Source organism: Lissotriton helveticus, chromosome 9, assembly GCF_964261635.1.
Source record: "Lissotriton helveticus chromosome 9, aLisHel1.1, whole genome shotgun sequence".
NCBI lineage: Eukaryota > Metazoa > Chordata > Amphibia > Caudata > Salamandridae > Lissotriton > Lissotriton helveticus.
In genome coordinates, this window is record NC_136070.1 from 109,813,126 (window position 1) to 109,838,501 (window position 25,376).

General features: G+C 42.5%; 1 protein-coding gene across 8 annotated transcripts in view; it reads right to left on the reverse strand.

Annotated features, from left to right (window-relative positions):
* Positions 1-568: 568 nt before the first annotated feature.
* The window catches only part of LOC144780983 (uncharacterized), a 1,867,627-nt gene continuing 1,842,819 nt past the window's right edge, over positions 569-25,376 (reverse strand). For all 8 annotated transcript variants that reach the window (XM_078659579.1, XM_078659581.1, XM_078659578.1 and 5 more), the window contains one exon: positions 569-1,324. In XM_078659579.1, coding sequence (XP_078515705.1) covers positions 1,175-1,324 — 150 coding nt within the window. In that variant the 3' untranslated portion in view covers positions 569-1,174. The remainder of the gene's footprint in view (positions 1,325-25,376) is intronic.

The window sequence follows — 25,376 nt, forward strand, 5'->3', positions numbered from 1 at the left end:
CTTTGGTAGGAACAAATCACATTAGGCAAACACCGTGGTTGGTCCATTAGCTCCAGTGGGCCAGATGTACATAGTTTTTTCCTAGCGATTACAGAATAGCACATTTTTGTGTTTTGCTACTTGGGCATCGTAAACACCCATGTACTTATGTGTCTTTGGCACATTGGAGATTCCCAGTGGATTGCAAATAGACCTACCTCATTAATATTCATGAGTAAGTTCTCGATTTGTGACCCTTTGGAAATTGCTACAATCACATGATCGGTGGCCTGCTGGGGTATTGTATTTAACAATGCTATACATTGATAAATAACAAGAAAGGAAAAATATTCAGTAATGAGTTCTAGGCCCCAACAGTTCCTTGTATCAGGACAAGAGTTGCTGTAATTCCCCTAGTGGGATATGAAAAATATGGTGTCTTTGTGATGCCATAAACATCACTAAAAAGAGATCTAGTTGTGACGCTCTTGACAAAAATAAAATGTAAGAAATTAGTAACCACCTTTAAATGCAATGCCTATATCAGCTGTCATTTTTACAAAATATTTTATTTTTTGCAATACCATACATTCTCATAAAGAGCTCTAGGAAGCCAGACTATGTTTGAATAACATTACCTGATTCCCATGAAATGAAACAAGTGTTCCATAACACAAACATATTTATTAACCTTTTTCTTTTTTTAAAAAAGAATGATAATGTTTTACAGAAAATATTCCTTTTTCATCTCCCTACCATCAAGGCTGCTCCCCCATACTCATATCTCACAGTTCAGCATCATTCACTCAACATATGTAGAATTACTATGAAGGCACCGATTTCCTAATTTTAGCTTGGCACAGTGGATATTCTTGGTCCGCATTCTTTGAAAGTCCCGCGTGGCTTCTTTTCTCTAAAGAGATGGACTTTTAAATGTAATTTTTGTCTTTAATGAGATAAATGCTATTCAGAATGATGTCGATGAGAATTATTTTTCTTTGGATGGGCTATCTAGATTGAAGTTAATAATAATGTCTCATCTGAGTTGGCTTTAAAAAAAAGGGTGAAGATCTGGCATTATAAATCAAATCTAAAAAGGAAGGAGGTTGACAAAAGGAGAATGCAGGAAAAGGGTCCTATAATACATGACATGCGTTGATGCCTATTTTGACAATGAAGGTGTCTTTTTGTCTTTTTAAAGGGGTTTCACTTGATTGCTCCTCCATGGCAGGCACTTCCTCCAGCTCTTTCGGAATCTTCTTAAGATTTCAAACATCCGGAAGCACCCTGTGCTGCTGGCCGCTTCTAGGAGTGTGTTTTGCTCGCTGGTTTCTGGTGCCACAGCCTGGTGGAAAGGCAATGAGAAAAAGATATGATCGTTGCAGGGTAACTTTCTTTAGGACAGTGTTATTGATTGTGCTTGTACACTATGCTCTAATCCAGGCCACCCTACCAATTAATTTTGTTATATTTTAACAAATTATGTTGCAACATGGATGGTGTAGATGTTTGTGCATCAGCAGTAAGCATCTTCTAACTCATTCACTCAAAACACTTTGAGAGCATAGTGCTCCTTGGAGGGACAGACAAACACAATAACAAGGAGGAAAGCTATCAAACCACGGGCAGGTTAGTGAGATAGCAACAAAGCCAACCAATCTTGACCAAGGGGCTGACCCAATGCCCACCCTAAGTATATGTAATATATTGGAAGCAAAGGGTCATGGAAACAATGTGACTAACCATCAAACTTTGATTTCATACTAATAAATCCAGCCGCGGCCCGTGGAGGGAGTTGCGGTGGGGCAGGCAGGCGGGGCGGGGGAGGGGCAGGGTGGGGGGTGATAAACACCGGAATCTGGATGATTGCAGGTAAGTAAACAATTAAAATAATAAAAAACAATTTCGTTCTGTGCCCTGCATCGCAAAATGCAATGCAGGGCGCACTACGAAATTAGTTTTATTAATTTAATTGTTTACTTACCTGCAATCATCCAGATTCCGGTGTTTATCACCCCCCACCGTGCCCTCGCCCCGTCTGCGTGCCCTACCGCAATTCCCTCCACGGGCCGTGGCAGAATAAAACAGCTGTAAATGGGTGCAATCAGACTGTCACTCATCTAGGTAATGTCACGCATGATTCATTGGAGATGTATAAGCCTTCACCTCACATTACCATCTATAACATTGTTGATTTGTGGTATTGAATACTGAGCTAGGTAGACTGAGCTCAGGTTTCCTTTTTTTTTACAGGATTAAGCCCCTGATGAAGGGCACTGCCCGAAATGCAATGGGCGTATTTATGTTATGGATACATGAGTTTGACCAGAATTAATAATAAATTATATTACTAAATGAACAAAGAATATAATCCATGAAAACAAAACGAAACAAATAAAAATAATTCTATTGATGAACTTCACACATCTTGCATAACTTTTTTTCAACAAACTGTGTGATCATGGGCAATTACTTTTCTTTACTGTCCCTCTTTTTTCAGTCACCATCACATGTGAGAGCACCTTGAAATAATTCTGTTCAGGATGTGCACTGCACAAAAAACGCTTACCTGCCCTTTGTTTGGACCGGACTGCTGCTACTTCCCCTCACGACTTCTGCCCTTGAGGAAACTAACAGCAACTCGCCGGACCCGCTTCGCGGGTCCCGCAGCGCGGCTGAGAACAGCGGGAGCTGCTGCTGGGAGAGGGGCGGCCACCTGTGCTAGGGCTTGGGACGTGGTGTTGCTGGCAGGGCTGCAAGCACGGTAGCAGGGACTCAATCACCCAGGAGTCCCTGCGAGCCCAATCTGCTCCACCTGGGCTGCTCTCCCTACTGGCCCCACACCCCCCCCGCCCACCGAGTAAAAACCAGGCTGCAGGACTTGTTGGTGGGACGCTTACCTGCCCTTTGGTTGGACCGGACTGCTGCTACTTCCCTTCACGACTTCTGCCCTTGAGGAAACTAACAGCAACTCGCTGGCTGAGAACAGCGGGAGCTGCTGTTGGGAGAGGGGCGGTCACCTGTGCTAGGGCTTGGGGCGTGGTGTTGCTGGCAGGGCTGCGAGCACGGTAGCAGGGACTCAATCACCCAGGAGTCCCTGCGAGCCCAATCTGCTCCACCTGGGCTGCTCTCCCTGCTGGCCCCGCCCCCCCGCCCGTCACTCCCCTCTCCTGCTACTTTAGAAGGCTGTACGCCCGCTGCGCGGGAGCGTCCCGGGAGAAGCCCGGGACAAGGGCGGGCCGTTTGAGGCCGTTAGAGAACGGTAGAGACCGGACCGGGCCACCCCTCTTGGCTCCTTGATTGTATTTTCAATCCTTGTCCTGTTCCCACTAGCCCTTGACGAATTCAAGGTACAGGTACAATGTCTGTGCGCGAATGTAGAACCAGGGCAGCTAAAGGGAAGAAACTGAATGGGACACTTGATGATTTTATAACTAGGACTAACACTGCTGTTGATGTGGAAATCAATAAAATGCAGCAGAGAGTCTCTATGGAACTTGATGCAGCTAGAAGAATATCCCAGGGGCTGTCCTTGGTGAGGAAATCATCTCTAGGTCATTTTGCCTCAGCCATAACTCCCGAGCGTCGGGTGGGCCCTGTTCCTATTCTGACGCAGGCAGTTGTCCATCAGCTATCGGCCTCCCCACTCTCAGCCCCTATGGTGGGGCTACCCCTTTCATCAACCTCCAACCATGGTCCTTCCTTGGGTGGGGTGGTGCCGGTAAAGGGGGCCCCACTGGAGATATCCCCTAATCCTAAGGGGGAGGGTGGGAGGAATCCCTTCACAATCAAAGAGGAAGCTGTCCAAAAACGTAAGCGCAACACTACATCTGGCTTCTCTAGGAAGAAGGCGAAGGTTGCAAAGGCTCAGATCTTCACGGGTGCTAATCCTACAGTAGGGGGGGGTGGCCGCCATACCCCTCCATTTATCCCCCCAAGTACCACCACCTACGGCGTATAACAGCCCCATTGCTGCAGAAACTAGTCGGGCAGCTTCAGTGGGGGACCACGATCTAGTAATAGAAGGTGAGAATGATGCGGTTCCTGTGTGTGTGATAGAGGGAAGAGATGTGAAATTTTTAACGATTGTCTGGGAAACGCTAAAAAAACTTCTAACCCCCCTGGAAGTCAGACTATCGCGTATAGAAAACCAGCTGATTGAGACAGAAAAGAGCATCTTAACCCTAGCAACTCTTAGTATAGTTGATAATAAACCGAATAGCACACTTGGCGTAACTCATCCTACACCAACAACCACAGCTATCCCACCTATGGTTCCTGTGACCAAACCCATTCCCAAACCCTGATCCAAGACTGCCATAAGTAATACCATTAATGCTATAGCGGAGTTACCTAATCAACTGCCTGTACAACCTGCCTTAGTCCCGAAAGTCACGGCAGCCTCGAGGGCTAAAGAACCTAAGATCTATTATCCCAAGACACAGGGGGTAAAACCTAAGGAGAAACAGCGTGGGGGCTACATTGATCTCCCCCCGGATGTTGGGCCCTATGTAGTGGTGCTAACAGGAGTTCCGGAAATTGCATATCACCAGCAGGAAAACTTCGGGTCATTGAGAAACAAGGTAACACACTGGCTAAACGAAAACAGGCCATTACCCATCCACCTGAGAAGTAAAATTCTTATGGTGCGAAGGGTACCATGGATAAGCACCTCGCACAAATCAATTGCGGGTGATTGTATAATTATCTCTTTTGATGACCCCAATACAGTACATCATGTATGCACATGGAACGATTTTGGGGGGAATTCGACCATAGTAGCTAGACCCCTAACCTATTTTTATCCCCCGCTACCATGCTCCAAAAATGGGGGGACTTGGCCTACGGTTAGAAACCATCTATGGCACTCAAGGTAGGTGGAATGGGGCACCCACCTATAACAGATTTGGCTGTCTTGAGGATGTTGACTGACTCACTGGCAAGGTACCCTGTACAACTTCTCCAGAGGACTCACCTTCCCCTTCACCGTGCCCTGTCTCTGTGCTACCCATATGCATCCCTGATAATTGTAATTTATCGGAAAATGGGGCTTTGCCCAACGAGGGTAGAGTTGCAGAATCTCGACTAATTAAAATAGTCCCTGAGTCCTTTGACGATAAATTAGGCCAGGTAGACCCAGTTCACCATAATGCCAAGGGCAATCTCCTCTTTAGGGAGTCGTTTGGAACAGGCAGGCTACTGTTAGAGGGATCGTTTTCCCCAGAGCTACCCCCATCCGAAGTGGCCACTCAAGGTGAGGGACCTCATGCCAGCAGCTATACTCTACCGCCGCCGTTGATTACGGGGGGGAGCTTCTATGCTCCCCCGTGGCGGTCTCTGGAAGAGAAATTGTATCTCTGACCCCGGCTGAGGCCTCTAGTATTGCCCCTAGCATTGTCTTTGCCCCTCCCACAAATGACCAGGTACGGGGCCTAGAGGGAATTGGTGGCGAAGGACTGAAGGTGCTTAGCTGGAACATAGCAGGCCTTGCGCGGAATATAGACATACCCGATTGGAACACATTTGTTGAACCCTTCGGGTTGTGCCTATTCCAGGAAACCTGGTGTCTAGAACCATACCATAAGGCCTGAAATTTTTAACATCTATGTTAGAGGGGCAAGGGGCGGGTCCTCCACACTGTCTCTTACGGGCATCGAGGAGGGTCTTAGTTCTTGTGCGTCCGACGCCCTTGTTATACTAGCAGGGGATTTCAACTGCACATTTGAACCCCTGGCTAGCGAAGATGTATTGGGCACCTGGGAGGATGATGCCAGGAGAGGCATTCCACCCCTCTCACTGGCCCCCATTCGAAGCTGGTCCCAAAATGCCATCGATCTTAATGCCCTCTGTCTGGAACACGGCCTTAGGGCCACTAATGGTAGATCTAATTCAGACCAGTCAGGAGCTCATACGTTTAATAGAGTGGGTCATTCCTCGCGAATTGACTTCATCCTATTGAACTACAGCCTCTGGGCACACTTAATTGACATGGAGGTCCTCCAGTCTTCTGTCAGTGACCATAATCCTCTACTCCTGTCCCTGTCTTCCCTCTGGACGGGTATGTCTCCAGCCCCAACCCCTCATGTCTGGAAATTAACGCATAAAGTAATCCCCTCTAATTGCGGCAGACGCCTAAAATGGAACACCTTTGTGGTAAATGAGGATAAGATCTGGGGTGCCAAATCTATAATGTCCAACACCGCAACGCGGTTAGACTCCTTAGGAGCCATTGATCTTGAGGTTCCTTACTTGTTCTCTGAAACAACTATTGCGTTAGGTGAACTGTTTGTGGTTTACTCTTCAGGCTCAAGGGGCAGCGGAAATGGTAGACCCATGAGCAACGCGGGTTGGTTTTCACACGCCTGCAGTATTGCCAAAAGGGAGCTGATCAGGGCGGTAAAAGCTAAGGATGGGCCCAGATTAGCTTTGCTAGGCGTAACTATAGAAAGACCTTAATAAAGGCAAGGGCTGAGCATGAGATCTTATTTTGGCAGGACCTATTGGCAGCTAGTCTTAGGAAGGACTCCAAAGGCTTTTGGGACCTAATAAGAACTAAGGACAAACCCACGGACTCGCTCATAACATGTAACATAACTGAGGGAGTATGGTTTGACCATTTTTCCAAGCTTTACGCAGCGGCCGAGGGCCCTGAGCATACCGAGGTGGGTCAGTATGCCCCGGGTAAATTAGAGCCCAGTGAGGACTTCCTATTTACTAGCAAAGAAGTAGAAGGGGCGATTAAGCGCCTGGTCCCCAACAAGGCGGCGGGCCCCGACGGCCTTTCAGGGGACCTGCTTCGTGTCAACCTAGTCGAGGGGGGGAGACTTATTGCCTCCGTAATGAATGCTGGCTTGGCTGGTGCGGCCTTACCAGATTCATGGAAGGGTGCAGAGGTCGTCCCTATCTTTAAGAAAGGAAGTCGGGACGACCCTGCCAATTACCATCCTATTAGCCTCCTGGATTCCTCGCAGAAGGTGGCAGGCAAAGTCGTCCTAGGAAGAATTACGCAGTGGGTCGAAGAGAACAATATTCTATCAGACTTCCAAGCCGGTTTTAGAACTGGCACGGGGACGATCGAGCAAGCATTCCGGTTGCTGATGCTTTACTGGAAAGTGGTTGTACTGGGCAAAGGCAGCCTGTACCTTGCATTTATAGATCTAAGGACTGCCTTTGACCTGGTCCCACGCAATCAGCTCTGGAGTGTTCTCGATGCGCTAGGCATTCCCCCTTACCTTCTGGATATGCTGATAAGATTCCACGCAGACAACTTTGCACAGATCAGGTGGGGTGTACAGGGACAAAAAACATCGCAAATTCCTGTAAATAGAGGTGTCCGCCAGGGCTGTGTTTTGGCCCCCACTCTGTTCTCATTATATGTTAACGGAGTGGTGGAGCATCTGCTACAACATCCAGCAGACGCACCATCCCTGTCGGGCAAGAAAATACCTACCCTCTTATTTGCAGACGATACCCTCCTGATCTCTAAGTCACCAGTGGGCCTGCAGAGTCTCTTGAACAGCTTTAAGACCTTCTGCGATTCAAGAGGTCTAGCCATAAACACGGGGAAGACGAAGTTCCTCGTCTTAAACCCCCCGAAGAAATCAGTCAAACCGCCCACCCTTGACTTAGTCAAGTTTCAAGGCTATTTATTTTATGATAACGGAACTCCATTGAGGTCCACATAATTACAAACAAATGATAAAAACAAAACCATAGAAGAAAAAAATACATGTATCAATCTGTCAATATAACTGCAGAAAACATTTAAAATAATAGAACAATTTAAAACAGAACGTTTCATTTGGCGGGTTAAGCATTGCTTCAATAAAATCAGAGACTGTAAGGATACCCATTTGGAAACATATTGGTTTTAACCATTTACGTCTAAATGCCATAAGTGCAGGACAAACAAAAATTACATGATACACGTCCTGGGAATTAGAGTTACAGAAATCACAAATGTCGGAACGGCCATACCATTTAGACAAAAGACAAGTTAATGGAAGTAAATTATGCCTTAACAAGAGGCTGAGGTTTTTTCATTTGGGAAAAACTACTAATAAGGATTCCTCTCATTAATTTACATGCCCCACTATCTACTCTATATCCCAGCTCCCAAGAAGCCGACTTTAGAACCGACTTTAGTTGGGCCGCTGATAGTGAAAAAAGATCTAATTCATCCAACTGTAATAATATAACTGATTGTCGAAAATTCTTTACAATTGAGGAATAAGCATTAAAAGTACCCAACAGCTCATTTTTTATGAGATGCCTCAGCGTACCCTGTGTTCCTTTAGCTATATTGAAAACCCAACGCACCACACTCGCAACTGCCTGAGCCCAGGAGCTACGCAAACCGAATTCCTGTCTCAGAGAGGACGTGGAATTTGCAGTGCTTACCGATGTTAGGTTACGTAGTATTTTTCCTTCAGTGGAATCCCAAAATTTCCAACTTGACATATCTACTGTTTCTAGACCATACATAAGGGATGCGGGAATTTTTGCTCGGAATACCTCGAGCAATATGGAAAAATGCCTTCTACCTGTTGCCTTGTAAAGAGAGACAAGGCTCTTCCCTTGAACCAGAGCTTTCCTGCTATTGTTCTCAATATGAGCTTTGTCACTTAGGCTACTTGTGACAATCTTTCAGAGGAAGGGATAAGATTTGACTACTTCTAGCCTTTCGCCCCCAACAGACCAGTAGTAATTGTCATATTTGGATTTTTTCATTCCCCGGAAACATATTATTTTGCTTTTAGAAATATTTATTTTTAAATAATGGGCCTCGGCATAGGTGTACAGGGTGTGTAGGCGACCATTCAAACCTTTTGGGGTGAGGTCCAAAATTAAAATATCATCCGCATACATTAGGCACACTATTGAAGTACCCCCTAAAACTGGAGCAATGCCGTTGCTAGATGATAATAAAGCCTGGGGGAGATCAGCTATGTATAAAGAGAACAGCAGAGGAGCCAGTAGGCAACCCTGTTTAAGTCCATTAGTCGAGGGAATAACCCTAGATAGTCCTCTCTCACACCCCATTAATACTCTGCACCAAGTATCTGTATGTAAGGCAATAACTAACCTTAATAAACTAGGGGGCATCCCTAGGTCACATAATTTACTCCACAACAAAGATCTGTCCACCTTATCAAAAGCAGTGGAGAAGTCGATAAAAGCACCGTATATACCTCCTCCACAGACTAAGACATATTTTTCTGTCAAAACCTGGAGAGCAGTGAGATTGTCTAGAGTACCATGTTGTTTCCTAAAGCCGGTCTGCTCAAGTGGGAGTATTTCTGTCAAAGATACCCAGTCATTTAAATAATTTAGTAGGCATTTGGTAAAAACCTTACCAATGGCATCTAGGAGGGCAATTTGTTGGTAATTTTGAGGTAAATCTCTTGCCCCCTTTTTAAAGAGAGGAACCAATATACTCCCTTTCCAGGAATACGGGACAATGCCTTTGGTAAAGCAAAATGTAAAAATGGATATACATTTTTTCCCCATAAAATACAGTGAGATTTTAACACAGAAATAGGAACTTGACTTAGTCCCACTCGAGAGGGTTAAGGAGTTCGACTATCTTGGCATTCGTCTCTGCGACTCCACGAGTTGGAAATTCCATCTCCAAAAAATGCTACTGTCCCATAAGAGAGTGATGGGTGCCCTTCTCAAGGAACATCGGGGCTCCTCCTACAAACCAATTGCACCGGTTCTTGATATTTATAGGGCACGAGGCGTCAGTGCAGCTCTCTATGGGGCAGAACTATGGGGTGTGCAGAACGTCGACCAGCTGACCCGCTCTGAAAACAAATTCCACAAAGATCTAATGGACCTCCCTTACAGCACCCCAACTCTTCCTCTTCTCCTAGATATGGGCACTCGCCCTATTAGCGATCAAGTGAGGCTGCGCCCACTCCTTTTATGGGCTCGTATCCGGAGAGCCCCTGAATTGTCCAGCTATGCTGATGGCCTAAAAGAGATTCTTGCATTGCCTGGCTGGGCTAAGATTCAGTGGCTAAAGGAAGTTAAATGCCTTTTAATAGATCTGGGCCTTGAGGTCGACTGGATCAATAGATCTGCCCCGCCAAAGTCAAGTCTGAAAAAACTATTTTGGTCCTGGGTGGTCGAGGGCAGAAAGAGGAATGTTAATTTGTGCAGGTCAACGGTAGAATTTCTCTTGGTAAAAGATGTGCACTTCTGTGAGCCATATCTGGATTTTATCACAGTGCCTGTGGATAGGGCCCTCTGTTTTAAATTCAGGGTAGGCGATCTTCCAGTGGGAACTGTGACTGCCAATTTGAAGGTCCCGGCGCAGACCTCCCCTTTTTGCCCTTGTTGTTTGGACAGATTAGAGACAGTTCCCCATTTATTGTTTGAATGCCCGGCCTACACAGTCCCCCCGTAGCAGATGGCTGAAGCCACTCTGTAGAGAATTTGGGACTAGGTCATATAAGGAGGCCTTAAGAAATCTTAAAACGGACCCTCGCCCCCTGTTTGCTAGTGGATTAGCTAAGTTTTTAGGCTGGGCATGGCGCATTAGATTTTATAGACTTTCCTACCTTGCCTGTGAGTATTTTAGACTGTTTCTACACATGTAAAGTTGCAGAGAGCTTATGTAATTTTAATGTGTGTTGTTTTTTACTGTTTTTTAATGTATATGTATTGCTTTTTATGATATCAACAATATCGAAATAAAGCTATTTACAACAACAACAACAAAAAAACGCTTTATGTATATGGTTTAATAGACCATAGTGCTGCTCACTCCATAACACCAATAGAGGCCATCGATAGGAGACGACACAAAGCAGCTGACATGCTTTGTTAATCACTAAACTTTTTCTCATCAGGGCAGATATCAGAATGAATGTGATACCCATTCCGTGGCTGACCTGCACAATGTATAATCAGAAAAGCCAGATTACCTATCTGACCCTTGGCAACTATTTTTCTTCACAGTCTTTGTTCGCATGATTTTCACATTTCAGAGCACCTTCGAAATAATTCAGTTCAGAGTACACACTGCACTAATTATTTCTTGAATATTGCATAATAGACCATAAAGTTGCTTCGTCCATAATACTAAAGACTAATAAATATGGTCCTAGAGAAGTACCTTGCCTTGAGTCATAAAAAAAATCATCAGAGTAAAAGGGGTGTGGTTCATTCATAGTAAGAAAGTCCACTCATTATAGGGATATAACCTAATGTCCCAAAGTAAAACAATTTAATTTTTTTATGTAAACTGTGATGTATTCCTATAGGTTCTGTATAGATCCCCCTATTCCTGACCCTATTCTGGTTAACAAATTAACTAGCAGCCATCCCATGATGCAGAAACCGTTATCTGATTAAGCCAGACCACGGCACAGGAGCGCGTTATCTGATTAGGTCATAACGCTTGCCATCTAATTAGGCAAGCAATATTCCTCCAGCCCCTGATAAGGCATACGGAGTTCTCAAAACAAATCAAACCTATGACAACCTGGGAAAATCCCTGCGGCCATTGTTTTGATTTCTCAAAGAACTTCAGTAAAAGAATGTGCTAACGACCAGCTCGTATGACATCCTTATTGACGTATCTATGTCCATCCTTACGTCAATCTCGGCACCTTACAGGTATAAATATTACCGACATTGCCTTAAGCAAACACACGCGGTGGTGACGAGATCGGAGCAGCGAGACTTGCTGAAGCCCAGCAGAGAGCGAAGCCCACTGGCGCTGCCCCGCCTTCCTGACGCGCTGAGAACGAGACGCTGCCTTTCTCCTGCCGAGAAATCCAGCTCCGGCGCTTCCGAGCAGCCCTTGCAGGCAGCTTGGAATATCGAGACCACAGACGAGAGATACCATCCCTCAACCATCCTAGATCTCAGGTACAGAACTGATTAACCCCTTGCAGAGAATTCTTGAGTCAGTCACTTGGCAAAACAAACTTAACTCAAAACTGCTACTTTCTACTCCAGCCCACGTATTAGGCTTAGGTCAGGTACACCGGGGTAGGCGTGGTTAGAAGCACCAGTTGAGTACGATTAGTCGAATGTATATGTGTATGTATATATTCTATCTATTTTAAATAGCATATGGCTTAGAAACCATATCAATGCTTTTACAGTATTATTTCATAATTCTGCTTTTATTGTATGCACTTTACTTAACCATAAGTATTGCGATAATATCGATCCATTTCTCTTGTACGAGAAAAGAGACTGATCAATAAACAACATCTTTTATTGAACACGCCCGTCTCTTCCTTTTCTCTACAAACTGGTGAAACTAAGAATGCACGTACTGACTGAGTAAAATAAGTTGTCTTTTGTTTTCACACGACTCTAGAGTTACACTCTTGATTAGGGGAGAGCAAAGTTGTCATGTTCTAAGGTTGTCAGAAACTAAATCCCTTCTTGTCTATCCAGGGAGGTTCAACTCCTCCTTGCCTATTCGAGAAAGTTTCTAGTGAACTCTGAGCTAGCTGGCAAACCCAAAACTTTAAGTCTAATATCGACAGTAGAAGACCTAGTTAACGTCGGGTCTAGGTCTATAGTATTGGAGGTATTATTCCAATGCGCAGAGCCTATTGGGATAATAGGAACTACACTACATGGCGCCCAACGTTTGGAAAGGCGATAAAACTAACGCAAGACTTTAGAGTAACTCAGTCGTGCTCTTTCACTCAGACCCTTTTTTCCCATAATACTCCAAAGACGTCTGGAGTGGGTGAGAGGTAAAATCCGCCAAACCTCGCAGGAGGGAACTCCTATGTATGGTTCTTGGTTCAATCAACGTTGAAGGATACACTGTTCCAAAATATTGTGCATCTAATCTTTGTTTCCATAAGGAACCTGATCTGCAAACAAACAGAATAACCTTCCTGACAGTAAAATGTCAGAAAGTGATGATGAAAGAGAGAGAGTTAGATTAGCAGCTGAACTAATAGAAGCTGATAATACTATGCAAGAAGCAGACCCGGATATAATACTCATCCCGGTCAACATAAGAAGATCTATAACGTTAAAACTTATAGAAAATGGACTGACACCAAGAGGTGGTACAGTCATATTCGTAATTGAGGCACACGAATATCGGCAGACAGAGGTATTCTATTCATGGATAAACTTTCCAGCAGCAAATGCTGTAACAAAGGACTTCCACTATTATAAGATAGAGGAACCTCCTAATGAGTACACTCCTTTCGAGGAAGTGGAAGTACCACTCAAATTCCAAGAGCACCTGCTCTTGTTTAATGGCGCCCTAAAACATAATATTCACATCACCAGGCTCGGTCCACTAGGTAGACCAGGAGCAACGTGGCCGGTCCTAGCCGGATACACACCACATCCAGACATCGAAAGAATGTCTGCAGCAGATCTTTTAGTACAACTAAAACAATTAATTAAAATATATAGACAATTAGTCCAATATGTAATGCGGACTTCAACTGTCCAACCAGTAATTAAATTCCACAGCTGACCCCTCATCAGGGGAACACAAATAAAATTACACCACAGAACATACAGTCCTGCCTAGGTAAAGTACCAGCTAAACGGGAACAAATACCATTCTGGTTAGCACAAAAAATCACCCAAATAGAGGCGGTATTTCCAGATACCACCCCGGTAGAAAAACATAGGAGTCTGACTATCTGTCTTCCAATGGGAATCGCACCACACGTGGAGGACTGTGACACTTGGGGTACAGTCTTTGCTTCCATTTACACAAAAACACATGGAGTTCCATCCATGTCAGTAATACCAGATGTGCTAAAACAAATTCAAGACGAGTACGGTCCAGAACCCGCTTTAACTCTCGGTATGAAATTACTAAAAGACTTCAAGCAGGTCTCGGCAATATTACTAGCCAACATAAAAGGAGAAGCAGCGAATGTGGCGATCCGCCAGAGGTTAAAAGAGACAGATATAGCAGACCAACCAGCTGAAATTGCCAGAATTATAGAACAATCCTATGAAGAACTAGGTAGAGATAGTTTGGGTGGAATACCAGTGAAGCCCCAACTAATTGAAAGTCCTGAAAAAATATTTATTAAAAATAATCTAAACAGTCAAAAGAAGAACTGGGATGGAAACAAACAATCCAATCCAAAAGAAAAAAGATTCCAGTCCAGAGGAAGGTCTCCTCGGCGGAGAGAAAGATCTCCGGACCAAGGACCCAAGTCTCCCCAAAGGGAGCTCTCTGTGAAAAGATACAACCTTAGAAATAGGGATAACATAAAGAAACCTGATAGATATCAAGATTTTGATACACGTCCCTCTCAATCTTTTCAGACTTCCTCGCAGAAATCGGAAAGAAGAGGACGATCGGAACCCAGGGAAGGGCACGTCAAGTCCAAAGACAAGGAACCTGCTCATCCAAATAAAAAATTACAGTTTCCAAAGAAGAAGGTAGCCAGTATTAAAGTATTCAACAATGCCGAGAATACTGAGGACACAGCTGAAAAACGGAGAGTGGGCTCAGACAATGCTAGACAGCGCAGCAGAAGTGAGCATAGCACGCAAAGTCCTTATGAATCATCTGGAGACAGTGGACACGAATGAATACATTCAAGTGGAAACTGCAGACACCAGAGTTAGCAAACCTCACAAAATATATGAAATAACTTTACGTATAGAAGGGAATAAGACTAGAAAAATAAGGGGCCTTTTTTGGGATAATCTCTCCAAGGGCTATGACATCCTTATAGCTGAAAAAGATTGGCCACCAGAGTTTGTCAGGGAGTGCCCACATGGTGAAGAAATAATTATGCCTGCCTTCTCAAATCATATTCCAATTCATAAAAAATATACACTTGCAAGAAAGTGGGCAGTAGCTCAAGCTCCTGCTTTATATAAAAATCATGTGGGATGGGATGAGGAATCTCCTCCACACAAAATCCAGTTAAAATCACAACCTACTGCACAAAGGCAGTATCCGATCAAGCAAGAAGCTAAAAAACAGGTAAAAGAAATTCTAGATCAACTAGAATACCAGGGGGTGATTGAAACTTGCACCTCACAAATGAACAACCCTTTGTTTCCTGTCTCCAAACCAGACAATTCATATCGTCTAGTTTTGGATTACAGACACCTTAACTCATGTTGCAAAACGTTTGCAGTACAAAACTCGCATAGTGCTGCACTAATGAATAACATAGTGCGCAAAAAATATAAAACAACATTAGACATCTCTAATGGATTCTTTTGTCAAAATATAGCACCAGAGAGCAGATACTTGTCAGCGTTCTCAATAAATGGCGCTCAAAAAGAATTCTGTTGGTTACCCCAGGGGTACAAGAACAGCCCAGGATTATTCTCAGCGAGAGTAACAGAGTTACTACAAACATATGATGACGAAGCATTATCTTATGTCGATGACATATACCTAACAGATGATGACTTGGATACTCACTTGAAGAGAGTGAACACCATAATACTTGGGTTCGCAGCAGAGGGTTACAAATTCAACTTTAAAAAATCTAGAATTGCCCATCTAACAGTCCTGTTCTTAGGATATGAATTATCAAGTGAAGGCAAAAGCCTGGCTGACAATTTCCTAGAGAAATGTGCCGTACTCCAAGCACCTAGAACACTAAAAAACCTACAGTCAATTCTAGGCTTCCTAAATTTCGGAAGAACATACATTGCAAATTACGCAGAAAGGGTCAAACCCCTTTATGATCTAATAAAACCAGATTTAAAAAAAACCAATTGGACTCAAATACACACAGAAATTCTGAGATCCTTACAAACAGATATGTTAATTAAAACAAAATTAGAAACACGTGATAACACACGCAACCTTGTGATTCGAGTCATCCCAGGAAGATGCGGATTCACATACCTGACCTCTAACGAGGGAGAAAAGGTACCAATTGCATTCAAATCACACTTGTACACAGAAGCTGAAAAGAAATTCAGCATTAAAGAAAACATTGTTCATGCAGTTCAAACCGCAATAGCTAGAGAAAAAGATAAAGCTGACGGTAGACACATCACAGTCAGAACAGCAGAATCAGCCTTTGAGGCATTAACAACCCCGTGTAATTTACCAACAACAGCATTGAATCCGGAATGGATACAATGGGTGAATTCCATTACAATGGACAAAGTAAAATACTACTTTGATCCAGAACTAAAGGAACTAAAATATCTAGAATATGAAAGAACATTCCCTCTGCCAATCGACATTCTGCCATTACGACAGTACGCTTGTGTAATCTATACAGACGGACATGCTCAACCCCCCGTTTGGGGTGAACAAGCATACAACCCCACATGTGAGATTACAAAAGAAGTGTGGCGCGGAGGTAAACTAAGACCTCTATTAACAAAAACACACTCAGTAGAAACTAATTCAGAACAACAGACTGAAATAATAGCATTGAAAATGGCGCTAGATAATGCAGATCGCGAATTCCCGACACTCATAGTGTCCGATTCATATTACTGCGTCAAATCATATAACAGCGATTTGCAGAAATGGATTCAAAACGGTTACAAAGATGACACAGGTGCAACAATAAAGCATAAACTGCTTTGGGAACAAATAGTTCTGTTAAAAAAAGAACTACCAAAGACTCACGTGATACACTCACTGAGTCATCAGCGTGATGGCGTTCACGTTGCAGGGAATTCATTGGCTGAGAAAGCCACAACGGTAGCAACTGAATCGGCTTCCGTAGCTAGAAAAAAGCGTGCAGTAAAATACATTGACGGTGAAACAATGCTGGTAGTGAAAACGTCATCAAAAGGCGACTGCTCAGCGTTACCGATCAGTTACCCACTCAAATATACATACATAATCGATGCAAACTCCGTTCCTTTTGCTCGAATCCCTGGAGTGGGGGATAGAGTGATTCCAAACATGGACAGGAGAGGCTTGTTAATAGCAGACGCACATATGGGCGAGGGTCTCAGACACCTCAAACTAAAAGATTCTCTGGAAGAATTACAATCAGTGTACTGGTGGCCAGGCATGGGCCTGCATCATACCATTTTTGTAAAAAACTGCCCAAACTGTAACAGAAATCGCAGTGGTGAAAGAAACGGTATATTACCTTGGCGTTTCACACCAGAAAGGATCAACAATAAAAAATAAACCCAATATGAAAAATGCGTTGTATTAACATACAGAGACTAGTTTTCACTTATAATGTAGACCCCAACTTTCGGCTGACGCCAGAACTGTTATATCAAGATTTGCAAGTCTATAATGGCATATACGCTAGAAGCATGCTACGTACTGACCAATATCTTTCCATTGCCTCTCGGGTTTGTGGGGAGTGCTTGGCCAGAATGAGCATTGCATTTGCGGGAATCTTCTCACTTCCTTCCTGAGGGATACGGGATGGTGTAAAGAAAAAACCAAAGGCAGAGAGCGATCTATAACAGCAAAGGTATTAGGTTCGGGAGCTGGGTGGGTCAAACATCTAATAAGTGTCCAACGTAGTCTAAACAACCTGCCAAGAAATTCTCTGAAGGGATTCAGTCCGTACGAATTATTGTTTGGGACTAGGATGTTAGTCTTAGATCTTGACAGTCAGACTTCAGTGGTGAAAGAAAAAAGCTTTGATATCAAAGATCGTTTGGCTATTTTGCAGGACTTAAACGAAACAAGAAAAGACCTGAGCAACATAAAGTTGAAACAACAGCCAACAACCACTGAAGAAACACCGCCTGTCCCAGCAAGACCTGTCTGGATTCCAAAAATCGGGGATCTAGTCAGAGAAAAGATCGCGGTAAAGAAGGAATTTGGGCCTTCTTACAGAAAAGCAGTTCCTGTCTTGTCCATCAACGGGACAAGATCAGTTGTACTACCGCCGCTTGCTGGTAAAAAGGAGAACCGAGTTGTATCCATCGACCTGGTAAAACCACAATCATGTGGCCGATAACAAACAGTAGGCCAAGTGGACTCCCGATAAGTAGTAGAACACCGAGGTTTGCTACAAGCACAGAAGTGCTAACTAAAAGGCTAATCACATTCGAAACGCCTACAGAACAACAACAAGGACTATGCAACAATGCAATGGAACTCACACCTCTGAAACCCCAAATAAAAACGTTTAGTAGAGACACACCAACCTACAATGAAGTAACAAATGAATATGCAAGAAACAGTAATCCTGAAGCAATTGGAACAATTGATAGAACAGCATCCGGCTACTTCATAAACTTCAATGATTCCTCTGAAGACCTCAGTGAATCAAAGACACAGCCATCAACAAAAACCCTTAAAGACAAAGCTAAGGAACTTTTGAAACAACTGAAAGAAACCTATCTGATTTCTCCATGGGTTGAATTTTGGGTGTCCTTTGGTGTATTTATCCTCATACTTTGGCTCATCATGGTACTATGCTTGGGACGCTTCATTGAGGGAAAATATGCAAAAATGGACACAGCAAGCCAGAAAATCAACTTGATCCTCAAGCCACACACGTCTTCACACGTCGAGAAAAGAGAACTCTCTTCATTCAACTTCACAGCCAATCCAATACCGGGTGGGGTAGCATGGGACAATACTGACTATGAAATTTATGGTCCGGTTGAAATCCTCAAATATCCACACCAAATCAAGATCTCGTTGAGTGACTTTGTAAAACCAAACTCATTTGCTGATGATTGGGACTTTGAAAGTATTAATGACATGATGTCTGACCTAGTGATGTCTGCTAAATTTACCAAACATGATTATTTGCAGGGTTCGTCTAATTATGATAGTATGTACTGCTACAACCACTATGGTAACCATTTTCTACATAAATCTGCACAACCTAGAACTGTTTTAAATTATAATCAATGGGAACATTGTGCAACCCCTCCAAAAGGAAGCTCAAGAACCTTTTATGACAAATATTCATATTTTTCAGGGTTCAATATAAGTAAAGCTGAAACATTTTATTTTAAATTGTCAAATAAGACAGGAACAAAAACCATGCTTACAAACACAAAATTGATATATTCGGACTCATTTTTTGAACAAATGAATACATTTGGTTTTGATTATTGGGACAAAAATGAGGAAGTAAAAAGTGTTTGGGGTACAAGAGAATGGCAAGTTCAGGGTATAGAATCATTGTTTAGAGCCTGCATGATCCCAGAACAAATTATATTCTTGAATGATACTATTCAACAAACTACCTGTCTTGGATTAGCCAAAATCAAAGACTTAACTAAACCGTCTATTCCAAAACCAACAATGAACAGCAATAACTCTGCAGATGAAGAGATAGACGTAAACTATGTATTAAACCAAAACAGAACAAATCCTGATTGGAAACAATGGTTAATCTGGCCCACAGATACTAATAACTGTCAAGACAGATTCCTGAACAAAACACAGGGGTTCACATTGACCAGGCCAGACCCTAGATATTCCCAAAGACAACACCCAGGGATAATCACCACCTACAGTGTGGGCAAACTCTGCCTTCAATGGCTACAAACTTCCACACTGACAGAAATTAAGCAACACCTACCTTTACTTACTGATGTTGCTGACTTGCGTGATTTCATTATGGGACCGCGCAAACAGCGTCAAAAACGCTTCATAGCAGCCTCTATATATGCAGCTTACAACAAGGCCTGGAAGATAACTCAAATTGAGACAGCAGAAAGTATACGGGAAATTGACCGTATTAATTTGGAAAAATTGCTTTCTGTAGTGGACAATGGGTTAATGACTCTGTCCTCCAGAATTTTTTCATTGGACAGCATTGTGTCTTCAGCAATCGACATAATATCGCAAGACTTACTGTTGTTACAACACGGCCAGTCGCAATTGCGTTCTATTATACAGCTTGGATGGACGTTACAAAATCTGCGTTCAGGCTATGTGCCTTGGCGTTTAATCAACACAACGTTACTATTCAATATCTTTAACCTTACTGATAAACAAATCAGTATGGCACAAAAGGGTGCTGATTATACAATCCTGAGCATTGAGAAACTCGAGAGATTACCATTGACAATGTCAGAACGACCTGTAATTGAATGGATAATACATGGGATAATTAATATTCCGATATCTACTTTCAGGTTTCAATACTGCCAAAAATATATACAGGCCTGCATGTACGAAAAATTGGGAAAAGGGTACATTAAGTCAACATGGAATTTGCCCTATTCACATGAATGTGTCAGTAATAAAGGACAGAAAGTGTTCCTTAGTGGCAATAATTGTGCAATGTCACTAAGCGGTACACTTCTGTGTAATGGAATTAGTTTGCATGGAGCCTGTGAAGGGAACTCAAATAACCTTTCATGTCACCAGCTAGGCACACCTGCAACACAGATAGAACCATTCTTTAAAAGACTCTACAACGGGAGTTACATCCTAATTGTGGATCGCAGATGTTGTAGTCTACTGCCCGCGGTTCCTTATCTCATAAGTACGACTGCGAAGGTCATGTGCTGTGGACGCTTATTGTTCCCCAGCTCCTTTCCAGACAGGGAGGCAAGGACATGGCCTAACTTGAAAATTACTTCTATTCGAATTGATACTTTAAGCAGAATGAAAACAGTGCTTCTTCAGACGCCGACCAGGCTCACGTCATCAAAAGAAACGTATGATCCCCTAGTCGCAAGGACGACTGCAGAGATTCACTCATTGTTATCAACTAATTCCCCCATACATTTCGCAGAAATCCTGAATGAAATCTTAAATATTTCTGATACCAGGGGAGTCTCAAATGTATTTAAGACATTGTTTTCAGGGGCATTAACACCATTCAAAGCCATACTGGGTATTTTTCCAGACCTCGTCCATTCGATTTTTGGAGGAGTTCCCCTAATTTTGGGACTAATTGCAGGAATCCTATTCTTGGTCCTTATATTTCGTTATGGCAAACCATGTCACAGACAAAACACCTGCGACAAGGGAAGAAACAATCCGAGCCATTGGATACCGGGACCGGATATCAAAAATCCTGGGACTAACCCGGCTTAGAGACCTGAACATGACTTGGTTTCTTTCATTTCGGCCGATATGGCAAAGATGTGTTTTACCTGTATTAAGGTGCATGCTGTGCGGAGAAGAATGCGTGTTGGACACCTGTCTGACACTACAATCGGATGCGCCAATGGATGCAGAAACATTGTTGGGTCCGGTAACGGCTCATGCATTGTGCTGCCCTCAACGGCTGCCAATCCTGATGACGGCATTCGTGGAAACTTCACCACTACGATTAAGGGGTAGTGAAGATCAAGATGAAAGCAGCATCGATCAGGTACGACCTTCTGTCAGCAATACTACTCAAAACGTCAATGGAGACAATCATGCACATGAATGCATGGTTACATCTTATTCCGAGTTAGTGGAACTCTCACAGGAAGCTGTTGACAGCTTTTTCAGCAGTCTCAATGATATGATGTTCTCACCAGAGCAGAAATAACGACTCTTGAGCAAGCTAGCACACGGCGTTCCCGACACCTTGAATTTGGCCTTCAACTTTAATAATAAAGTAGCAAGAACAATTTTTTCCTCCAGTTCACGGACAGCAATTTTTTAGCAGCCCCAAAATATTTTTATAATTTTTTCGGGACACTTATCTTCTGCTTAAAGTAAGAACTATTCTTAGAGAACTCATTTCTATTTTAAAAAAAAACTTCATAGACATTAGCTGCCCGCTGGTATGTTCATAAATATTTTTGAACTGTGATGAAGTGGTCTTGAACTTTTCTTCTGTATTAAGAGCCATTTCATGTGTAATTCTCATATTCAATTACTAATAATGTATACATATGCGTGATTTATTTAGCATTATTCTACTGCTTGAGTGCATATAGTACATGTGACTATTTTTTTCCCGTATATTACATAATTTCAAAATGCATTATGTGTATTTTGGGGTTGTAAGGTATACACGATACTCTACAGTATGTTTTACTATGCCTAGATTCGTAAATATGGCCATAGTTAGCGTGGAGTGGGTGTGATGTATTCCTATAGGTTCTGTATAGATCCCCCTATTCCTGACCCTATTCTGGTTAACAAATTAACTAGCAGCCATCCCATGATGCAGAAACCGTTATCTGATTAAGCCAGACCACGGCACAGGAGCGCGTTATCTGATTAGGTCATAACGCTTGCCATCTAATTAGGCAAGCAATATTCCTCCAGCCCCTGATAAGGCATACGGAGTTTTCAAAACAAATCAAACCTATGACAACCTGGGAAAATCCCTGCGGCCATTGTTTTGATTTCTCAAAGAACTTCAGTAAAAGAATGTGCTAACGACCAGCTCGTATGACATCCTTATTGACGTATCTATGTCCATCCTTACGTCAATCTCGGCACCTTACAGGTATAAATATTACCGACATTGCCTTAAGCAAACACACGCGGTGGTGACGAGATCGGAGCAGCGAGACTTGCCGAAGCCCAGCAGAGAGCGAAGCCCACTGGCGCTGCCCCGCCTTCCTGACGCGCTGAGAACGAGACGCTGCCTTTCTCCTGCCGAGAAATCCAGCTCCGGCGCTTCCGAGCAGCCCTTGCAGGCAGCTTGGAATATCGAGACCACAGACGAGAGATACCATCCCTCAACCATCCTAGATCTCAGGTACAGAACTGAATAACCCCTTGCAGAGAATTCTTGAGTCAGTCACTTGGCAAAACAAACTTAACTCAAAACTGCTACTTTCTACTCCAGCCCACGTATTAGGCTTAGGTCAGGTACACCGGTGTAGGCGTGGTTAGAAGCACCAGTTGAGCACGATTAGTCGAATGTATATGTGTATGTATATATTCTATCTATTTTAAATAGCATATGGCTTAGAAACCATATCAATGCTTTTACAGTATTATTTCATAATTCTGCTTTTATTGTATGCACTTTACTTAACCATAAGTATTGCGATAATATCGATCCATTTCTCTTGTACGAGAAAAGAGACTGATCAATAAACAACATCTTTTATTGAACACGCCCGTCTCTTCCTTTTCTCTACAAACTGGTGAAACTAAGAATGCACGTACTGACTGAGTAAAATAAGTTGTCTTTTGTTTTCACACGACTCTAGAGATACACTCTTGATTAGGGGAGAGCAAAGTTGTCATGTTCTATGGTTGTCAGAAACTAAATCCCTTCTTGTCTATCCAGGGAGGTTCAACTCCTCCTTGCCTATTCGAGAAAGTTTCTAGTGAACTCTGAGCTAGCTGGCAAACCCAAAACTTTAAGTCTAATATCGACAGTAGAAGACCTAGTTAACGTCTGGTCTAGGTCTATACTATTGGAGGTATTATTCCAATGCGCAGAGCCTATTGGGATAATAGGAACTACACTACAAAACGTTTGTCCCTCAGCTATGAAGTGGCATTCAGCGTCACCTGAAGCAGGTTGGAAAGTCCAGGCAGAGCTAAAGTCTGTTCTCCTTAGTGCAGCTCAGACAGGGTGTAACACAGATGTGGCTGCAGATAATTATGACCTAGATGTCACCACCTCACTACCACTTCCCTAGTGGTGCTGGTAGAGAGGCAGGAGATGCGTGGGTGTTTGGCACACAGTGAGCAATCTCTTGTCCTTTGTGCACCCGCTGTCCACACCCAATCAGTTACGAGCAGAGCCTGACAATGTGGCACAGACTATTTAATGGCATGGTTATGGTCAGGGCCACTGGAATTATGCAATTGTTCAGCTGCGGTGATTTTTGCATAATTACATATTTGCAGCATTTGCCACATAATCTGCAAATTGTAACAGAAATAATTTTTTCTAGCTCAAACGGTTCAAAAGTTACTAAAATTGCAGCAACAACTGTTGCCACGCACTGGAAGGCTATTTGCAAAACTGGACTTGTCATCTTTCTGTTGCTCTTTACTATAATTGGGTGTTAAACTGGTTCCAATGAGGTACAACCAATGCCCAGGCACTGTTAGCAAGTTTAACAAGCATTGGCAATGCCAATCGGTCTCGCCATATTGATTAGTTAAGGAGTTTATTTTCTATTATAAATTATTGATGTAATGTTTTTTTTTCTGAGATGGAAAAGTAGTGTGTAACAGAATCCATTCGATATTTCAGTTCGCTTAAAAATCGTTTTATTGACACAGCAAACATGTTTTGTTTTTTTACATTTGTAAGCATGAAAACAGTGAGTGATACAATATATTCAAGTAATCATTTTTAACTTGTATTGTATTTTGTAATATAAGACTTATACATAATTGGAAAATAAGGTCTTTTTTAGGATCAAGGTATAGCATACATGTTTTAAAACGTGTAATTGAATGAAAAAGGTATGCAGTTTATAAGGAAGGGTATGATAGGGTTAAGGTTGTGTGGGGGACCACGTAACAAAAGAAGCAAGCTTTGGTGTGAGCTATTTTTGTTAAACATGTTTGTAGTAACATTTGAAACAGTGTAATATATATATTTTTAATTTTAAATTTTTGTTGTGCCGTTGCAGCATTTAAACTGTGAAAACCAATGCTGGAAAGGTATAGTTTTATATATAGGTTATATAATTCTTAACAAGTTACAATTTTATAAAGCATTTATTTATGTAAGTACAAACTTTTTTATTATTTTTCACTGTTACAATATTTGTATAATTTGTTACTATACATTTGGTAGGTTTTTTAAAGTTTGTGTGAAAAATCCATTACTGTATATGACTTCGCATGTTGCAGGCAGAACTTGGCGCTTGACGTTAAAACTGCTTAATTTTGCTGGCGAGAAAGTGTCACTTATAGTCGTTGATTGTCACTTATAATTACACTGAAATTATGAAAATGTCACATATAGCAATCTGAAACCTTGTTTCAAGGGAATGGAGAAAATATTCAGCACACCCTTATATTTTATCAAGACAATTAGAGATTACATTTCTGTCAAAGTTATAGTTCTTTCTTAATCAGAACAATGATCATTCATCAATTTATAATATATGAGAACAAACTGTCCCAATTCCCATATTCTTTACCGAAGGCAGAGTCCACATCACTTAGTTTCTTCAAATACGTAAATTCTTAATTTTTCTTTGATGATATCTCCCAAAGCAACAACAACCAACACATGTTTCGTCTTCCCTTAGACTTTGTCAAGGCACAGGGGAAACGATTTAATGACAAAAAGTAGGTCCTTTAGGGCAGTCCAGTATAATTGCATATCACTGCCATAACATTCACCATAAATTTCGTGTAGTAGTCGCCACCCGAATTCAAGTACGGCGTAAAATGAGCACTCGTGTTCGAAGAAAAGTAATATTAATCTCTGTCCTCCTTAAAGGTATTTGTTGTGACCTTGAAACACTAGCAAAGTCAGGCCCAGTCTGTTTGACAACCTTGTCCACTGGTAAGTACATGTCTGCTGTAAACACATAACTGGCAAGTATCCTTAAGCACCCAACACCTGATGAACTGCAGACCTATGTCCATCAACACTGTTCTTTCCTCTTGCGTGTCC